At 49.3% G+C, this 20,246-nt stretch overlaps 1 protein-coding gene across 2 annotated transcripts in view; it reads right to left on the bottom strand.

Annotated features, from left to right (window-relative positions):
- Positions 1-19,594, bottom strand: part of adpgk (ADP-dependent glucokinase) — a 32,748-nt gene extending 13,154 nt beyond the window's left edge. For both annotated transcript variants that reach the window (XM_038784168.1, XM_038784169.1), the window contains exons 1-5: positions 19,299-19,594; positions 17,560-17,785; positions 9,175-9,237; positions 3,005-3,125; positions 1,008-1,204 (exon numbers count right to left, since the gene is read on the bottom strand). In XM_038784168.1, the coding sequence (XP_038640096.1) occupies positions 1,008-1,204; positions 3,005-3,125; positions 9,175-9,237; positions 17,560-17,785; positions 19,299-19,504 (813 nt within the window). In that variant the 5' untranslated portion in view covers positions 19,505-19,594. The remainder of the gene's footprint in view (positions 1-1,007; positions 1,205-3,004; positions 3,126-9,174; positions 9,238-17,559; positions 17,786-19,298) is intronic.
- Between the last annotated feature and the right edge of the window lie 652 nt (positions 19,595-20,246).

Raw genomic sequence — 20,246 nt, 5'->3', positions numbered from 1 at the left:
ATTACAGGGAGGAAGTAACTGCACTAGAGAGGGTGTGGAATGTTTCCTTAGCTGAAGTGTTTCAGCTGTCAAGAGAGACTGGATAGGCTGGGGTTGTTTTCCTTGGAGCAGAGAAGGCTGAGGAGGGACCTGATTGAGGCACATAAAATTGAGGGGCTTAGATAGGGTGGATAGGAAGAATGAAATGAAATGAAATGAAAATCACTTATTGTCACGAGTAGGCTTCAAATGAAGTTACTGTGAAAAGCCCCTAGTCGCCACATTCCGGCGCCTGTTCGGGGAGGCTGTTACGGGAATTGAACCGTGCTGCTGGCTTGCCTTAGTCTGCTTTCAAAGCCAGTGATTTAGCCCAGTGAGCTAAACAGTGAGCTAAAGAAGCTTTTCCCCTTAGTAGAGGGGTTAATAACCAGAGGCATAGATTTACAGTAATGGGCAGGAGGTGCAGAGGGGATTTGAGGAAAAGCTTTTTCACTAAGAGTGGTGGGAATCTGGAACTCTCTAGCAGAAAGGATGGTGGAGGCAGGAACCCTCAACTTTTGAGAAGTATTTGGATAAGCACTAAAGAAGGAGGTTAATCTTTGCAATCCAAAATTACACTGTCGCTTTTAATGACTGAATAAAACAATCAGAAATGATGTGCGGGTTGTTAATGGTCGAAGTTTCAGGCGAGTGTTCCAGGAACAGAGACTGAAGACTCTACCACAGCATCATCTTAATACCTGATGCTGAGGGACGGAATCCTTTCTTTAAATATAAATTCAGAGTACCCAATTCTTTTTTTTTCCAGTTAAGGGGCTATTTAGAATGGCCAATCCACCTAACCTGCACATCTTTGGGTTGTGCGGGTGAGACCCACGCAGACACGGGGAGAATGTGCAAACTCCACATGGACAGTGACTCGGGGCCGGGATCGAACCTGGGTCCTCAGCACCACGAGGCAGCAATGCTAACTACTACGCCCCGAGGGACGTAACCCTTATCGAATAACAAGTGTTCATATCCCTTACCTCCTGCAGTCTCCTGTTTCGCTCTTCTTTCCCCTGTCCCTCCATCATGTGCAGACCCGAAAGGACAAGCAGCTCAGGTTGAAACTCCTCCAGACTGGCGATGAATGCCTCCATCTTGTTCATCTCCCCATTCGACACATCGTGGGAGAAGATGAAGCGGTTGGCTTGAGGAGCCTTAATCTCCCCCAACACATCCCCTACACAACATACAAGAGCCAGTATTTAGTTTCATTCTTCACAAAGACCTTGGTATGTTATATAATTCACAGCATTTAACATCAGTTTTCACTGTATTCCCATTGCTGCTTGCATGTCAGCAATCTGACAGGCTGCATGTAGTAAGTAATGCCAAGACTTACAGTATGAGATTTAGACAAAGCCTTATACTTATATACAGCAAGAGGTGCGCTCTTCTTCAAACAGTGCTGAGGAGCTTTTAGCAAACACAGTAAAGGCAGATGGCCTAGAAAGCAGCACTCCCTTAGGTTAAGTTTTTAAAATAAATTAGAGTACCCAATTCATTTTTTCCAATTAAGGAACAATTTAGCGTGGCCAATCCACCTACCCCGCACATCTTTGGGTTGTGGGGGCAAAACCCATGCAGACACGGGGAGAATGTGCAAACTCCACACGGACAGTAACCCATAGCCGGGGTAGAACCTGGGACCTCGGCACCATGAGGCAGCAGGGCTAACCACTGCACCACCGTGCTACCCTACTCCCTTAGGCCATGTGCCCAATATGCCGGGAATGCGGCTAATACACCTTCTGAGCTAAAGGGAAGATTGATACAAAGTCAGGCGATACAGTCGATGAAACTGCTCAAACCATGCGGCCAAGTCCGGTTTCAATCACCTCCTTACAAGTGTCTTTGTAGAAACCAAAGACCTTGGAACTTCTCCCTTTCTCCTAGTCTTTCCTTCCACCTCTTTAAAACTCATCACTAATATATGATTCACTTTGTTCTACTCTTCTTCAATCTCAAAGCAAAACCTATAAAAATGGTGTTAACAAGGATTTTCTATCTCGTTGCTGATTCTGGGATCTTTCAGTGAAATCTGACCAGCTTTCCCCATCTTCTAAACAGCAATTACACTTCACAAGTATTTGCTTGGCAGTACGGTAGCGCACTGGCTAGCACTGTTGCTTCACAGCTCCAGGGTCCCAGGTTCGATTCCCGGCTTGGGTCATTGTCTGAATGGAGTTTGCACGTTCTCCCCCTGTGCCTGCGTGGGTTTCCTCCGGGTGCTCCGGTTTCCTCCCACAGTCCAAAGATGTGCAGGTTAGTTGGATTCGCGATTCTAAATTGCCCTTAGTGTCCAAAAAGGTTAGGTGGGGTTACGAGGATAAAGGGGATGGTGAAGGAGTGGGGTTCTCTTTACAAGGGCTGGTGCAGACTCGATGGGCTGAATAGCCTCCTTCTGGAATGTAAATTCTATGACCGATGAAACACTGATGATGAAGACCAATGGAAGCACTTGTGGTGTTCTGACGGGCCTTTGCATTTAGAACATCCCCTCTCGCCAATACAACAGACTCTTCACTCCCGCCCAGGCGCTTCACTCCCGCCCAGGCGCTTCACTCCCGCCCAGGCGCTTCACTCCCGCCCAGGCGCTTCACTCCCGCCCAGGCGCTTCACTCCCGCCCAGACGCTTCACTCCCGCCCAGACGCTTCACTCCCGCCCAGACGCTTCACTCCCGCCCAGACGCTTCACTCCCGCCCAGACGCTTCACTCCCGCCCAGACGCTTCACTCCCGCCCAGACGCTTCACTCCCGCCCAGACGCTTCACTCCCGCCCAGACGCTTCACTCCCGCCCAGACGCTTCACTCCCGCCCAGACGCTTCACTCCCGCCCAGACTCTTCACTCCCGCCCAGACTCTTCACTCCCGCCCAGACTCTTCACTCCCGCCCAGACTCTTCACTCCCGCCCAGACTCTTCACTCTCACAAACTCTTCACTCTCCCCAATGCAACAAACTCTTCACTCGAAACTTACCAGCCTGATACTCTAGAATGAGATGAAACTCGTCCACCTTCTGCAGCGATTCGGGTGGGACAATAATTTTATCATCCAAGAGTTCATGAAGTTTGGGACCAACTGGGCCACACAGCAGCACCTGCAGCCAAAATGAGCATCAATACTCATAACTGATCATACATGCACAGTACCACGGGTTTTACAATACATTTTGGGGTTGTTTCAGAGATCAACAGGTATAGTTTAGCATTAGTGATCTGTTTGTCATGGACTCAGGTACTCAGAATTTGGGAACTATCCCTGCTGCAACATCAGAGTGATACCAACAGTGATGCCAACTGCTGGGAAAACTGGATTCATCATCAATAGGCCCCTGTGGTAGGGCTGCTGACTAAAGCACAAAGCAGCTGGGTCCAACAGTTCAAAACAATCCCAGGGCCGAGTAACACAATTCTGAGTTAACAAATCTCTGACAGAAGATGGTGGGAAAACTAACAAATGGCCTCAGAAATCTGATCGATAAAAATCACCGAATTTGACGATTCCTCACTCCTGCAGCAACGGCGATGTGGGCCAAGGGTGAAGAAAGGATTTGGCTTTGCTGTGTTGACTTCCATGGTCAAAGAGTCCTGACTGTCCCAAGGTTCGTAATCGGGGCAATCACCATTGTCGTACCCCAGTGAGAGTCAGCACCTTCAGGAACTGTATCCCAGTGAGAGTCAGCACCTTCAGGAACTGTCCCCCAGTGAGAGTCAGCACCTTCAGGAACTGTCCCCCAGTGAGAGTCAGCACCTTCAGGAACTGTGTCCCAGTGAGAGTCAGCACCTTCAGGAACTGTCCCCCAGTGAGAGTCAGCACCTTCAGGAACTGTCCCCCAGTGAGAGTCAGCACCTTCAGGAACTGTCCCCCAGTGAGAGTCAGCACCTTCAGGAACTGTGTACCAGTGAGAGTCAGCACCTTCAGGAACTGTGTCCCAGTGAGAGTCAGCACCTTCAGGAACTGTGTCCCAGTGAGAGTCAGCACCTTCAGGAACTGTCTCCCAGTGAGAGTCAGCACCTTCAGGAACTGTGTCCCAGTGAGAGTCAGCACCTTCAGGAACTGTCTCCCAGTGAGAGTCAGCTCCTTCAGCCAGTGGCGGACTGGCCAGGGTGTCAGCTTGCCCGATGGCAAATGGGCCCCTGATGAAGTGGGCCCCCTATATCAAATAAAAATGCAATAAAGAAACAAACACAGACAACTGTTTTAGTAATAAAAAGGAATAAGAGAAAAAAGAGAACAGGACACAAATAAGCAGTGCATGAAAAGGAACGAAGCAGGGGAGGTAGTGGAAAGATGTGGAATAGGGGGGCCCGGGTCGGGCATAATTAAGGAAATTCCATGTTTTCAGCAAGAGTGTGTGAATTTAAAGATAAAGTTACAATTCGTGATTTGAGATGGTCGGCAACTTCAAAGGATATCAAGCAGTAGTCTTGGTTCAGCCGGTACATCGGTCCGGGGCCCGGAGAGCCAAGAAGGGGCCCGTGAATCTCTGAAGGGCCCTTAAAAATTATAATTAATTAGGTAAATAAAACTCCAACTTCTTTCCTGAGATTTGTATTCTAACTTAATAAAATATAATTGTTTTTAAAAAGAGCAATACCAAATAAAAATGCAATAAAGAAACAAACAAATAATCACTCAGTGTATGAAGGAACGAAGCAGTGTTAAACGGATGTGAGAAGGAGTTGGGGGGGGGGCTGGTTCATCCGGGTCGGACATAGTTGGAAATCCACATTTTCAGCAAGAGTGTGTGAATTTAAAGATAAAGTTACAGTTCGTGATTTGAGATGGTCGGCAACTTGAAAGGACATCAAGCAGTACATAGGGTCGTGAGGTCACCGAAAAGGAGAAGCGGTACCTTTGACCGTGAATCATGAGGTCGAAGATATTGAAGTGATAAGCCATGATCGGTAAACTCAAAGGGTTGCGACTTGTAACACTACACTGGTATCAAACTGGACATGTTCTACGGCGCTGAGGACCTGGGTTCGATCCCGGCCCTGGGTCACTGTCCGTGTGGAGTTTGCACGTTCTCCCCGTGTCTGCGTGGGTTTCGTCCCCACAACCCAAAGATGTGCAGGTTAGGTGAATTGGCCACGCTAAATTGCCCCTTAATTGGAAAAAATAATTGGGTACTCTAAATTTTTTTTAAAACTGGACATGTTAACTTTGGTCGTAGGGCAGCACGGTGGCCTAGTGGGTAGCACAACCGCCTCACGGCGCTGAGGTCCCAGGTTCGATCCCGGCTCTGGGTCACTGTCCGTGTGGAGTTTGCACGTTCTCCCCGTGTCTGCGTGGGTTTCGCCCCCACAACCCAAAAATGTGCAGAGTAGGTGGACTGGCCACGCTAAATTGCCCCTTAATTGGAAAAAATAATTGGCTAATCTAAAATTAAAAAAAAAAAACTTTGGTCGTGGGACCATTCTTAATATCTTACTATAGTCGGACCAAACTTCTAAGTTTCAACAGTTGTCTCAGTTGCTTGCTGGTGTGAACACTGGACAGTGGATTGTCTCCTCTTCTGAAGCTGCATAGGCCACAGTAGTATTGACTAATGAACATAGCCTATTGAAGTGTAAGTAAGTTATTTTATATTTTTTATCAAGTAGGGGTTTATCTGGCGTTCCTTCAAGTTATTCTTGCAATCATCAATATTCATTTTTCCCAATGTGGGCTATTTTTAATTAAGTTTTTATTTGAGGAATATTACCCCTACCAGCATGGAAAAGAAAAAGCATAAATCTGGGTCACTAAAACGCAAAGAACAAAAAGCAGAAAGGAAGGAATCAGCCAAGCGATGCAGGCCTATTACAGTTTATAATACCACAAGCACAATCCACATCAATATCCAGTTCTGCAACAAATAATCAAGAAGCAAGAAACAATGCTCATGGTGATGATACAATGACATGCGAGTTACAAGAACAGAGAAGAGCTACTTTGAATGTAGAGACAAATACAAGTGCATTCATTACTAATCAACCAAGGCCCAATATATCTTCTGGCTTCCTTGTTCCGGTATCTGTACTGCCTGTAGTTGCAACATCTGAACACATAGCTTCAACTAGTGACAGGGAATCAGATATTCCTTCAAGCATAAATGACTTGGTTTCTGAAGCACATCCTGTAAATGAACCTACGCAAGAAAATGAAAGATCAATTACTGGAATCTTCCAATATTCATCACGAGCAAAGCTAAAACAGTTTTTTGCTGAACATCTACTTCAGCCACTTGATGATCTGCCATTTGATGCTCGTTTGTATGAGAGGAAAATTATGAATGACTCAGTCCCAAGAAAATGGCTAACATATAACAAAAAAAATAGATGCTTATATTGTTCATACTGCTTAGCCTTTGAGTTTCCCAACACTTGTAATCCATCACCCTTTGTACGTGGCTTTAGTGACTACAGGCGTATTAGCCAGAGCTTGACTTTACATGAATCGACAACAACACATGTCAGAAATGCTCAGCAATATATCAGTGTGGTTAATGATGGCACCTTAGATAAATTTTTTGCAGCATCACTAATTAAAAGGAAAGAGGTATTGAAGCAGAGAAGTATTGTCATGAGGATTATAGACATCATAAAGATGTTAGGCAAGCAAGCACTTCCTTTTCGAGGTCACAGAAATGAATCGGCCTACACTCTAGATAATGAGGTTATGAATCATGGCAATTTTTTAGCTACAGTGCAGTTGATGGCAAAATATGACCCCATTATGGCAGCTCACGTTTCTGCAGTGCAAAACAAGTCTAAACAAAGAATCAAACGATTAGAGAAACAAGGAAAGGCTCAAAGTAAAGGCCGTGGTGGACTTGTTGCATACCCGAGTAAAACAACTATAAAAATGTTAATCAAAATTATGAAGAATATGATACAAGAAAGAATTAGTCATGAAGTTTCTCAAGCAAAATATTATTCTATTCAGGTTGATTCAACACAAGATAATTCATCCATCGATCAGTTTAGCATTATTATTCGGTATGTGCTTAAAGGTATTATCTGTGAGCGGCTACTTTCAGTTGTGCCAAGTAATGATGGTACAGGACAGGGACTTTTTGATCTATTGATTGAAACATTACAGCATCTTAAAATTGACCCCCAAAAATGTTTATCTGATAGCACAGATGGCGCTGCAAGCTACCATGGCCAGTATAATGGTTTACAAAGTAAAATTGCTGATGTGGCTGATCAACATGTTCATATATGGTGCTATCCCATGTCTTGAATTTGATGATAACTGAAACAACAAAATGTTGTGTGCCTGCAGTTTCTTTTTTCAATTTGCTCCAGAATATAGCAACTTTTGTGAAAGCATCATACAAGAGAATGGCAGTATGGATAGAAGTTGTTGGAAAACATCTAGGACAAAACAAAATGAAACAATTAAAGCTAATTGGTGAGGCCAGATGGTCAGGAAAATCCAATGCAGCAACAACTATATTTGGACGTTTTGATGATGCCGCTGCCAGTACTTTCGTCAATCTATTGACATGCTTATCAATGATACAAGATTCAGAAAAGTTTGATGCAAAAACAAAACATTAAGCAAATGTTTTACTTCAAAGTCTTCTAAAGTTTGAAACCATATTGACAGCATTTACTTACTTGTATATATTTGAAACTACAACCCCGTTATCTACAGACAAGTGGTTTAGATATGTTTACTGCATGGAGTATGGTAGATTCAGCTACAACAAAGTTGAAGGAATAGACAAAAACATTTGATAACGTTCACAGCAAGGCTTTGGAATTTGTAAATAAATGTAATGACAGGATTTCACAGATGAATATGGATGAAAATCAAACATTGGAAATTGATGCGTTGGAAACAGCATTGCCAGTTAAGAGGCAGAGGAAGAAGAAAAGAATGGCAGATGAGCTTATTGACGATGAAATAAATCCCTCAGATTCTCTAGCTGATTTTCGAGTAAATGTGTTTAACTTAATAATGGATCGCATTGTCCAGTCACTAGGATCACGCTTTGTACAACACAAACAGTTGTATAAAGATTTGTCCTGCTTGGACCCAGCAAAGTTTAAAACTATTGCAGAGAAGGGCGTTGAAGATGAAGCATTGGAAGGTATTATTAAGCTGTTTCCACAAATCAGCAAAGATCAAGTAATATTGGAATTGTTTTCTTTTGCTTCAAACTTTTTATGTATTAACTATTGCTTAATGATAGTGAGAATATGGATTCCAGTTGCAATATTTGTAAAATTTGCAGCACTTGCCCATCGTGTACACTAAAAATTCTGGCATCCAACAGACGTCATGACAAGGCATATGATAACCTTTATGAACTTTATAAAGTCATCTGCACACTATCAGTTACTCAAGTCCAATGTGAGAGGACATTTTCAAAGCTAAAGATCATAAAGACAAGGTTAAGAAATTTGTTGTCTGAGGAGAATTTGGAATCATACATGTTGCTATCCATTGAAAAGGAACTGTTAGATGAATTGGATGCAGAAGCAATTATTGGCAGATTCGCACAATCATCTAGCGAACACAAACGATTGCTCTTAATATAGTGGACTGCATGCAATGCTCTATTGTGCTTTTGAACTATGTTAATGTGTAAATTGTGCAGTAAACTATTTAAAAATATCAACCAATTACTTAAAATTTTAAAAAATAAATAAATAATTCAATTATAACATTCTGTATTTACATTTGGTATTTACTGCCAGTAATATGTACAGTACATGTACACTGTAATCACTAAGAAATACACATTTTTTTCCACAAAAAGTTTAATTGTACCCTTTTTTCCATATGTAATTTTTGAAAATTTTATTTATTCGTTATGAAAATTAAATGATAGCATTGTAGTTGTGGGTGGGCCCCCTTTGTCTCCTGGCAACCAATATTTTTAGACCCAGTCCGCCACTGCCTTCAGGAACTGTGTCCCAGTGAGAGTCTGCATCCCTCTAAATCTCTACCCACGATACAACTCAATAGGTTGGAGAATCATGTTACAAAACTGACAAAAGAGTACATTTCAGTCCTCCAGCAATACAAAAGGAATGAGTTTGTTTAATAAGAGTGTTTAAGAGGAACAAATAATGAGAATTCAGTTCCCGCCACTGTTGTGAGATCACTCTATTCAAAATCCACAACATAGGAATAACAAAACTAACCGACAAACTTGGATTTGTGCTCAGCTTCTGACCAATCAAGGCGGCATTTCCTCCAACAAAATGCTGTAAGAAAAATAAAATGAGAAAACTTAACAACCAGGACTGACTTTAATTTAATTTATCTTCACACTTCCCATTATAGCTTCAAACGTTCTCACTGGGGGAAAATGTATCTATTAGCTCCAATGTTGCAAGAACAATTGGTGAAGTCGATACACTTACATATTATCTTTTGCTCCTAATTCATGCTGTCAAACTGTACCCACCCACATTGACTGTAAATTCCTGAACTCTCACAGTGCAAGTGCTCTCTGCAAAAATATCTGAATGAAAAAGCGCAGAGTCTAGAAATGGATTCTGGACATTTTTCACAATTAATGGGACAGTTATGAAAAACTCACATGGCCACTGTGATACTTAGCTACCTGTTCAGATGTCAGTTTTCTCCCTCTCAGCTCCTCCTGTCAAAGTCTGAGTCTATGTTGAGTGGCAGGGCAAAAAGCTGCAACTAATATATTTATTGATGTCTAAATCTGGACAGAGTGTTGGAAGCCTATTTAAATTCAGAGCCTTTAATACAGTCATTTCCTGCTCTCATCTGATGTTAAAAGTCACCAGAGTAAACACCTTCAGGAACTGTCCCCCAGTGAGAGTCAGCACCTTCAGGAACTGTGTCCCAGTGAGAGTCAGCACCTTCAGGAACTGTCCCCCAGTGAGAGTCAGCACCTTCGGGAACCGTCTCCCAGTGAGAGTCAGCACCTTCAGGAACTGTGTCCCAGTGAGAGTCAGCACCTTCAGGAACTGTGTCCCAGTGAGAGTCAGCACCTTCAGGAATTGTGTCCCAGTGAGAGTCAGCACCTTCAGGAACTGTGTCCCAGTGAGAGTCAGCACCTTCAGGAACTGTCCCCCAGTGAGAGTCAGCACCTTCAGGAACTGTGTCCCAGTGAGAGTCAGCACCTTCAGGAACTGTGTCCCAGTGAGAGTCAGCACCTTCAGGAACTGTCTCCCAGTGAGAGTCAGCACCTTCAGGAACTGTGTCCCAGTGAGAGTCAGCACCTGCAGGAACTGTGTCCCAGTGAGAGTCAGCACCTTCAGGAACTGTCCCCCAGTGAGAGTCAGCACCTTCAGGAACTGTGTCCCAGTGAGAGTCAGCACCTTCAGGAACTGTGTCCCAGTGAGAGTCAGCACCTTCAGGAACTGTACCCCAGTGAGAGTCAGCACCTTCAGGAACTCTCCCGCAATGAGAGTCAGCACCTTCAGGAACTGTGTCCCAGTGAGAGTCAGCACCTACAGGAACTGTCCCCCAGTGAGAGTCAGCACCTTCAGGAACTGTCCCCCAGTGAGAGTCAGTACCTTCAGGAACTGTCTCCCAGTGAGAGTCAGCACCTTCAGGAACTGTCCCCCAGTGAGAGTCAGTACCTTCAGGAACTGTGTCCCAGTGAGAGTCAGCACCTTCAGGAACTGTGTCCCAGTGAGAGTCAGCACCTTCAGGAACTGTGTCCCAGTGAGAGTCAGCACTTTCAGGAACTGTCCCCCAGTGAGAGTCAGCACCTTCAGGAACTGTGTCCCAGTGAGAGTAAGCACCTTCAGGAACTGTGTCCCAGTGAGAGTCAGCACCTTCAGGAACTGTGTCCCAGTGAGAGTAAGCACCTTCAGGAACTGTGTCCCAGTGAGAGTCAGCACCTTCAGGAACTGTCCCCCAGTGAGAGTCAGCACCTTCAGGAACTGTCCCCCAGTGAGAGTCAGTACCTTCAGGAACTGTCTCCCAGTGAGAGTCAGCACCTTCAGGAACTGTCCCCCAGTGAGAGTCAGTACCTTCAGGAACTGTGTCCCAGTGAGAGTCAGCACCTTCAGGAACTGTGTCCCAGTGAGAGTCAGCACCTTCAGGAACTGTGTCCCAGTGAGAGTCAGCACTTTCAGGAACTGTCCCCCAGTGAGAGTCAGCACCTTCAGGAACTGTGTCCCAGTGAGAGTAAGCACCTTCAGGAACTGTGTCCCAGTGAGAGTCAGCACCTTCGGGAACTGTGTCCCAGTGAGAGTCAGCACCTTCAGGAACTGTGTCCCAGTGAGAGTCAGCACCTTCAGGAACTGTGTCCCAGTGAGAGTCAGCACCTTCAGGAACTGTGTCCCAGTGAGAGTCAGCACCTTCAGGAACTGTGTCCCAGTGAGAGTCAGCACCTTCAGGAACTGTCTCCCAGTGAGAGTCAGCACCTTCAGGAACTGTGTCCCAGTGAGAGTAAGCACCTTCAGGAACTGTGTCCCAGTGAGAGTCAGCACCTTCAGGAACTGTGTCCCAGTGAGAGTCAGCACCTTCAGGAACTGTGTCCCAGTGAGAGTCAGCACCTTCAGGAACTGTGTCCCAGTGAGAGTCAGCACCTTCAGGAACTGTGTCCCAGTGAGAGTCAGCACCTTCAGGAACTGTGTCCCAGTGAGAGTCAGCACCTTCAGGAACTGTGTCCCAGTGAGAGTCAGCACCTTCAGGAACTGTGTCCCAGTGAGAGTCAGCACCTTCAGGAACTGTCCCCCAGTGAGAGTCAGCACCTTCAGGAACTTTCCCCCAGTGAGAGTCAGCACCTTCAGGAACTGTCCCCCAGTGAGAGTCAGCACCTTCAGGAACTGTCCCCCAGTGAGAGTCAGCACCTTCAGGAACTGTCCCCCAGTGAGAGTCAGCACCTTCAGGAACTTTCCCCCAGTGGGAGTCAGCACCTTCAGGAACTGTACCCCAGTGAGAGTCAGCACCTTCAGGAACTGTCCCCCAGTGAGAGTCAGCACCTTCAGGAACTTTCCCCCAGTGGGAGTCAGCACCTTCAGGAACTGTACCCCAGTGAGAGTCAGCACCTTCAGGAACTGTCCCCCAGTGAGAGTCAGTACCTTCAGGAACTGTCCCCCAGTGAGAGTCAGTACTTCAGGAACTGTCTCCCAGTCAGAGTCAGCACCTTCAGGAACTGTCCCCCAGTGAGAGTCAGTACCTTCAGGAACTGTGTCCCAGTGAGAGTCAGCACCTTCAGGAACTGTGTCCCAGTGAGAGTCAGCACCTTCAGGAACTGTGTCCCAGTGAGAGTCAGCACCTTCAGGAACTGTGTCCCAGTGAGAGTCAGCACTTTCAGGAACTGTCCCCCAGTGAGAGTCAGCACCTTCAGGAACTGTGTCCCAGTGAGAGTCAGCACCTTCGGGAACTGTGTCCCAGTGAGAGTCAGCACCTTCGGGAACTGTGTCCCAGTGAGAGTCAGCACCTTCAGGAACTGTGTCCCAGTGAGACTCAGCACCTTCAGGAACTGTGTCCCAGTGAGAGTCAGCACCTTCGGGAACTGTGTCCCAGTGAGAGTCAGCACCTTCAGGAACTGTGTCCCAGTGAGAGTCAGCACCTTCAGGAACTGTCCCCCAGTGAGAGTCAGCACCTTCAGGAACTGTGTCCCAGTGAGAGTCAGCACCTTCAGGAACTGTCCCCCAGTGAGAGTCAGCACCTTCAGGAACTGTGTCCCAGTGAGAGTAAGCACCTTCAGGAACTGTGTCCCAGTGAGAGTCAGCACCTTCAGGAACTGTGTCCCAGTGAGAGTCAGCACCTTCAGGAACTGTGTCCCAGTGAGAGTCAGCACCTTCAGGAACTGTGTCCCAGTGAGAGTCAGCACCTTCAGGAACTGTGTCCCAGTGAGAGTCAGCACTTTCAGGAACTGTCCCCCAGTGGGAGTCAGCACCTTCAGGAACTGTGTCCCAGTGAGAGTCAGCACCTTCAGGAACTGTGTCCCAGTGAGAGTCAGCACCTTCGGGAACTGTGTCCCAGTGAGAGTCAGCACCTTCAGGAACTGTCCCCCAGTGAGAGTCAGCACCTTCGGGAACTGTGTCCCAGTGAGAGTCAGCACCTTCAGGAACTGTCCCCCAGTAAGAGTCAGCACCTTCGGGAACCGTCTCCCAGTGAGAGTCAGCACCTTCAGGAACTGTCCCCCAGTGAGAGTCAGCACCTTCAGGAACTGTGTCCCAGTGAGAGTCAGCACCTTCAGGAACTGTGTCCCAGTGAGAGTCAGCACCTTCAGGAACTGTCCCCCAGTGAGAGTCAGCACCTTCAGGAACTGTGTCCCAGTGAGAGTAAGCACCTTCAGGAACTGTGTCCCAGTGAGAGTCAGCACCTTCAGGAACTGTGTCCCAGTGAGAGTCAGCACCTTCAGGAACTGTGTCCCAGTGAGAGTCAGCACCTTCAGGAACTGTGTCCCAGTGAGAGTCAGCACCTTCAGGAACTGTGTCCCAGTGAGAGTCAGCACCTTCAGGAACTGTGTCCCAGTGAGAGTCAGCACCTTCAGGAACTGTGTCCCAGTGAGAGTAAGCACCTTCAGGAACTGTGTCCCAGTGAGAGTCAGCACCTTCAGGAACTGTGTCCCAGTGAGAGTCAGCACCTTCAGGAACTGTGTCCCAGTGAGAGTCAGCACCTTCAGGAACTGTCCCCCAGTGAGAGTCAGCACCTTCAGGAACTCTCCCGCAGTGAGAGTCAGCACCTACAGGAACTGTCCCCCAGTGAGAGTCAGCACCTTCAGGAACTGTGTCCCAGTGAGAGTCAGCACCTTCAGGAACTGTCCCCCAGTGAGAGTCAGTACCTTCAGGAACTGTCTCCCAGTGAGAGTCAGCACCTTCAGGAACTGTCCCCCAGTGAGAGTCATACCTTCAGGAACTGTGTCCCAGTGAGAGTCAGCACCTTCAGGAACTGTGTCCCAGTGAGAGTCAGCACCTTCAGGAACTGTGTCCCAGTGAGAGTCAGCACCTTCAGGAACTGTACCCCAGTGAGAGTCAGCACCTTCAGGAACTGTGTCCCAGTGAGAGTCAGCACCTTCAGGAACTGTGTCCCAGTGAGAGTCAGCACCTTCAGGAACTGTGTCCCAGTGAGAGTCAGCACCTTCAGGAACTGTACCCCAGTGAGAGTCAGCACCTTCAGGAACTGTGTCCCAGTGAGAGTCAGCACCTTCAGGAACTGTACCCCAGTGAGAGTCAGCACCTTCAGGAACTGTACCCCAGTGAGAGTCAGCACCTTCAGGAACTGTGTCCCAGTGAGAGTCAGCACCTTCAGGAACTGTGTCCCAGTGAGAGTCAGCACCTTCAGGAACTGTGTCCCAGTGAGAGTCAGCACCTTCAGGAACTGTACCCCAGTGAGAGTCAGCACCTTCAGGAACTGTACCCCAGTGAGAGTCAGCACCTTCAGATGCAGTATAATCTGGGTAAATGTGAGGTTATCCACTTTGGAAGCAAAACGAGAAAGCAGATTATCTGAATGGACATAAAGTGAGAGGGGAATACGAGACCTGGGTGTTCTTGTCCACCAGTCACTGAAGGTACGAATGCAAGTGCAGCGGGTGGTAAAGAAGGAAACTGTTATGGTGGCCTTTATTACGAGGCCACAATGGAATATTGTGTGTAGTTTTTGTCTCCTTATCTGAGGTATGTTCTTGCTATAAAGGGAATGCAGAGAAGTTTTATCGACAGATTCCTAGAATGGCAAGACTGATGTATGAGGAGAGATTGAGTTGGTTAGGATTGTATTTGCTGGGGCAGCACGGTGGCGCAGTGGATTAGCCTGTTTCCTCACGGCGCCGAGGTCCCAGGTTTGATCCCGGCTCTGGGTCACTGTCCGTGTGGAGTTTGCACATTCTCCCCGTGTCTGCGCGGGTCTCATCCCTACAACCCAAAGATGTGCACGGTAGGTGAATTGGTCACGCTATGTTGTGCCTTAATTGGAAACAAAATTAATTGGGTACTTGACATTTATTTTTTAAATATTGTATTCGCTGGAGTTCAAAGGAATGGGGTGGGATCTCATATCTAACAGGACTAGACAGGATAGATGCAAGAAGGATGTTCCCGGTGGTGGGGGTGTCCAGATTCAGTGGTGACAGTCTGAGGATAAGGGGTAGATCATTTATGACAGAGATTCACCCAGAGGGTGGTGAGCCTATGGAATTCGTTAGCACAGGAAGCAGCGCAAAACATTGTATGTTTTCAAGAAGCAGTTAGATATAGCTCTTAGGACGAAGGGGATCAAAGGATATGGGGAAAAGCGGGATTAGGCTATTGAGCTGGGTGATCAGCTATGATCATAATGAATGGCGGAGCAGACTCGAAGGGCCGAATGGCCTCCTCCTGCTCTTATTTTCTAAGTTTCTACGAATAAGAAGAAAAAGGAGGAAAAATGCAAACTTTTGTCTGAAATCACAAACCAAGAATGGTTTACAAATGTGAGCTTGCAACGATTAAAGGAATTTAGGGCAGCGCAGTGGTTAGCACTGCAGTCTCACGGCATCAATTCTGTCTCTGGGTCACTGTCCGTGTGGAGTTTGCACATTCTCCCCGTGGGTTTCACCCCCACAATACAAAGATGTGCAAGGTAGGTGGATTGAACACGTTAAATTGCCCCTTAATTCGAAAAAATGAATTGGGACTCTAAATTTATTTTTTTTAAATGATTAAAGGAATCTCACAATGTGGCTTCTAACTGCTTTTCTGGGTATTATAAGCTGCTACTGATTTACAAAGTCAAATACAAACTTATTTGAAACAACCTCGTTTCACCGGATGCTGGTCAAATTATATATGCTTTTCATTAGGGGTTAAGACCATCAGAGTAAAATCATGGTAATCTTTTTATGCTCATGAATGCAGGAAATGGGCAGCATGGTGGCACAGTGGTTAGCACAGCTGCCTACGGCGCTGAGGACCCGGGTTCGAATCCCGGCTCTGGGTCACTGTCCGTGTGGAGTTTGCACATTCTCCCCGTGTCTGCGTGGGTTTCACCGCCACAACCCAAAGATGTGCAGGGTAGGTGGATTGGCCATGCTAAATTGCCCCTTAATTGGAAAAAATAATTGGGTACTCTAAATTTATTTATTTTTTTAAATGAATGCAGGTAATACTGGCCAAGTTAACACCTAGGTCCAGGAGTCACAGAACCTTAGCTCTGGAACCTAACCTTTTGCAAATTTACAGAATTAAGCAGCAAGAATTTATCGTCCGTATTCAGGTCATCCCTTCTCACAAACATTCTCTATTTTGTTACACTCCGAGTTATGGTGAATAAAATTCACAAATTTGTGTAAATATGTAACGAGGCAGCACGGTGGTGCAGTGGTTAGACTCACGGGTCACTGCCTGTGTGAAGTTTGCACATTCTCCCCTTGTCTGGGTGGGTTTCACCCCCACGACCCAAAAGGCTGTGCAGGACAGGTGGATTGACCACACTAAATTGCCCCTGAATTGGAAAATTAAAAAAATAATTTTTCTACAATTATTGGGGCACAATGAGTTTCCAAACCGCTCGGAAAAATACTGGGTGTCTGAGAGATTGGAATTAGAGAAGATCTCTCAGTTCTCCCCTGAACTTTCATCTCGTCCCTTCTAATGTTCAAATATGTCACCTGTGATGAGATGTTAAATAACTGGGAAGCACAGTGGTTGACACTGTTGCTTCACAGCTCCAGGGTCCTAGGTTCGATTCCCGGCTTCGGATCCTGTCTGTGCAGAGCCTGCACATTCTCCCCGTGCCTGCGTGGGTTTCCTCCGGGTGCTCCGGTTTCTCCCACAAATCCCGAAAGACGTGTTGTTAGGTGAATTGGATATTCCGAATTCACAGTGGGTGGCACGTGGCGCAATGGTTAGCACTGTGGGTGCGGCGCTGAGGACCTGGGTTTGAATCCCACCCTAGGTCACTGTCCGTGTGGAGTTTGCACATTCTCCCCGTGTCTGCCTGGGTTTCACCCCCACAACCCAAAGATGTGCAGGGTAGGTGGATTGGCCATACTAAATTGCCCCTTAATTGGAAAAAAATAATAATTGGGTGCTTTAAGTTTTTAAAAAATATTATTCTGAATTCAGTGTACCCAAACAGGCGCCGGAATGTGGTGACTAGGGGCTTTTCACAGTAACTTCATTGCAGTGTTAATGTAAACCTATTTGTGACAATAAAGATTATTTAAAAAAAGGCCCTGACATCCTTTCATGCGCATGCACAATTCAGATAATCTGTTTGTTCATCTATCTTTTTCAATTTGTGTGAGTTCTGCCATGTTTACCTATGAAATCTAAATGATTAGCTGTGAAGCACTTTAGGATATCCTCAGGACATGGAAAGCCTCATCACATTCCTTCCCGTTCTCTTCACTAGTCTTGACAAAATTCATTCTTCCCAGAATCTCAAGACTGTGCATCTCCTAACCTCCCTCAACAACTTGCACCTTCAATGCCTACCCTTCCTCCGACCATCTTGGTGCCACTGAAATATCCTCCTTGATTTATCTTGTTTGCTCTCCTGCTTTGTTCAAGCTGGAGATTGGTCCACACTGTGGGTGTTGGCCTGTATGGATTATGGGTGTTGGCCGGTAAACCAGGTGACTCAATAAACAAAAGTTGCACCTGAGCTCCTGGGAATTTGGACGCAGTCTCTGCAATTTTCTGAAAGAGTTCTTTGTCGGCAAAGAAACGTTCTGCTGCAACTCCTTTCTGCATGAAATAGGATAAAGTCTCCACCAGTTCTTCTCCGGACTGGAGAATGTCGTGATCCACGTTACTTCCATGTTCCAAACCCAGCGCTTTCATGAGTCCAATGCCACAGACCACCACATCCACGCAGGCATTCACCCTGGCCAAGAAAAGGGAGATAGAAACAGTCAGCAACATGGAGCAGGGCCCAGTGACACACAGGACATTGGGGCTGTCAGAAATGGCTGGAAATGCTAAGCAGCCCCGGCAGTGAGGAAGAGACAGACAAGAGACAAATAGAACTGTCCCCAGAATTGAAACTTAGAAGGGGAGGGATCACGTGGGGGATGGCCCGGACTGGGAGAGCAAGGGTGGGGGGGGGAGAGCGGATTGGGGTGGGGGGGGGAGGAGCGGATTGGGGTGGGGGGGGGGGGGGGGGGGTGAGAGCGGATGGGGGTGAGAGCGGATGGGGGTGAGAGCGGGATGGGGGGGTGAGAGCGGGGGCGGGGGGGGTGAGAGCGGGGCGGGGGGGGGAGAGAGCGGGGCGGGGGGGGTGAGAGCGGGGCGGGGGGAGGGAGAGAGCGGGGCGGGGGGGGGGAGAGCGGGGCGGGGGGGGGGAGAGCGGGGCGGGGGGGAGGCGGGGCGGGGGGGAGAGCGGGGCGGGGGGGGTGAGAGCGGGGCGGGGGGGGTGAGAGCGGGGCGGGGGGGGTGAGAGCGGGGCGGGGGGGGGTGAGAGCGGGGGCGGGGGGGTGGTGAGAGCGGGGCGGGGGGGGTGAGAGCGGGGCGGGGGGGGGGTGAGAGCGGGGGGGGGGGGGTGAGGAGCGGGGCGGGGGGGGGGTGAGAGCGGGGCGGGGGGGGTGAGAGCGGGGCGGGGGGGGTGAGAGCGGGGCGGGGGGGGTGAGAGCGGGGCGGGGGGGGTGAGAGCGGGGGGGGGGGTGAGAGCGGGGCGGGGGGGGTGAGAGCGGGGCGGGGGGGGGTGAGAGCGGGGTGGGGGGGGGTGAGAGCGGGGTGGGGGGGGTGAGAGCGGGGTGGGGGGGTGAGAGCGGGGTGGGGGGGGTGAGAGCGGGGTGGGGGGGGTGAGAGGGTGGGTGGGGGGGGTGAGAGCGGGGTGGGGGGGGTGAGAGCGGGTGGGGGGGGGGTGAGAGCGGGGTGGGGGGGGGTGAGAGCGGGGTGGGGGGGGGGAGAGCGGGGGGGGGTGAGAGCGGGGGGGGGTGATAGCGGGGGGGGTGAGAGCGGGGGGGGTGAGAGCGGGGGGGTGAGAGCAGGGGGGGGGGTGAGAGCGGGGGGGGTGAGAGCGGGGGGGGTGAGAGCGGGGGGGGGGGTGAGAGCGGGGGGGGGTGAGAGCGGGGTGGGGGGGGTGAGAGCGGGGTGGGGGGGGTGAGAGCGGGGTGGGGGGGGTGAGAGCGGGGTGGGGGGGGTGAGAGCGGGGTGGGGGGGTGAGAGCGGGGTGGGGGGGTGAGAGGGGGGTGGGGGGTGAGAGCGGGGCGGCGGGGGGGGGGGGGGAGACACCCGGGGTGGGAGGTGAGAGACCCCCGGGGTGGGAGGTGAGAGACCCCCGGGGAGGGAGGTGAGAGACCCCCGGGGAGGGAGGTGAGAGACCCCCGGGGAGGGAGGTGAGAGACCCCCGGGGAGGGAGGTGAGAGACCCCCGGGGTTACTCCGGGCGACACTCACCCCACCGCCACCCGGCTCCAGCCGCTGCTCGGGGCCCGGATCAGTGAGTCCCAGGCCTGTGCCACCACCTCCTCGGGCGCCCGCCGCACCGACAGGTAATCGAAGATGAAGCGCAGGGCTTCTGCGGGCCCTTCCGCCGGATAATGGGAGATCAGCATGTGGAGCACTAGGGCCACCAGCGCCACCACGGCAGTGGCTCGCCACATCCCTGCACCAGGACCCGAGCGCGGCCAACCCGACTGCGAGGCTGCGCCCGAGGGGAAACCAGGCCGCGTGTCACCGCCTCAGCCGTCCGGTCTGCGCCGCGCCTGCGCGGCAACCAGGCCCGCGTGTCACCGCCTCAGCCGTCCGGGCTGCGCCGCGCATGCGCGCTGTGGGCCGCCGGTTACCATGGTGACCGGGCCTAGAGCGCTGCTGAGGCCTGGGTGCCTCCTGGGTGACGGCGGCGGCTTTAACCCGATTTGGATTTGATGTATTGTCACGTGTACTGAGGACAGTGAAAAGTATTGTTCTGCGTGCAGTCCAAACAGATCATTCCATACATAAAAAACATAAAACAAAAGACACAATGTAAATACATAGACAGAGGCATCAAGTGAAGCATACGGAGTGTAGCGCTGCTCAGTAGGGAAGATGTGTGAAGCGATCAGTTCAGTCCATAAGAGGGTCGTTTAGGAGTCTGGTGACAGTGGGGAAGAAGCTGTTTTTGAGTCTGTTCGTGCGTGTTCTCAGACTTCTGTATCTCCTGCCCAATGGAAGAAGTTGGAAGAGTGAGTAAGCCGGGTGGGAGGGGGTCTTTGATTATGCTGCCCGCTTTCCCCCGGCAGCGGGAGGTGTAGATAGAGTCAATGGATGGAAGGCAGGTTTGTGTGATGGACTGGGCGGTGTTCACGACTCTCTGAAGTTTCTTGCGGTCCTGGGCCGAGCAGTTGCCATACCAGGCTGTGA

Source organism: Scyliorhinus canicula, chromosome 24 (assembly GCF_902713615.1).
Source record: "Scyliorhinus canicula chromosome 24, sScyCan1.1, whole genome shotgun sequence".
Lineage (NCBI taxonomy): Eukaryota > Metazoa > Chordata > Chondrichthyes > Carcharhiniformes > Scyliorhinidae > Scyliorhinus > Scyliorhinus canicula.
This window is presented reverse-complemented; position numbering and strand designations above follow the sequence as displayed.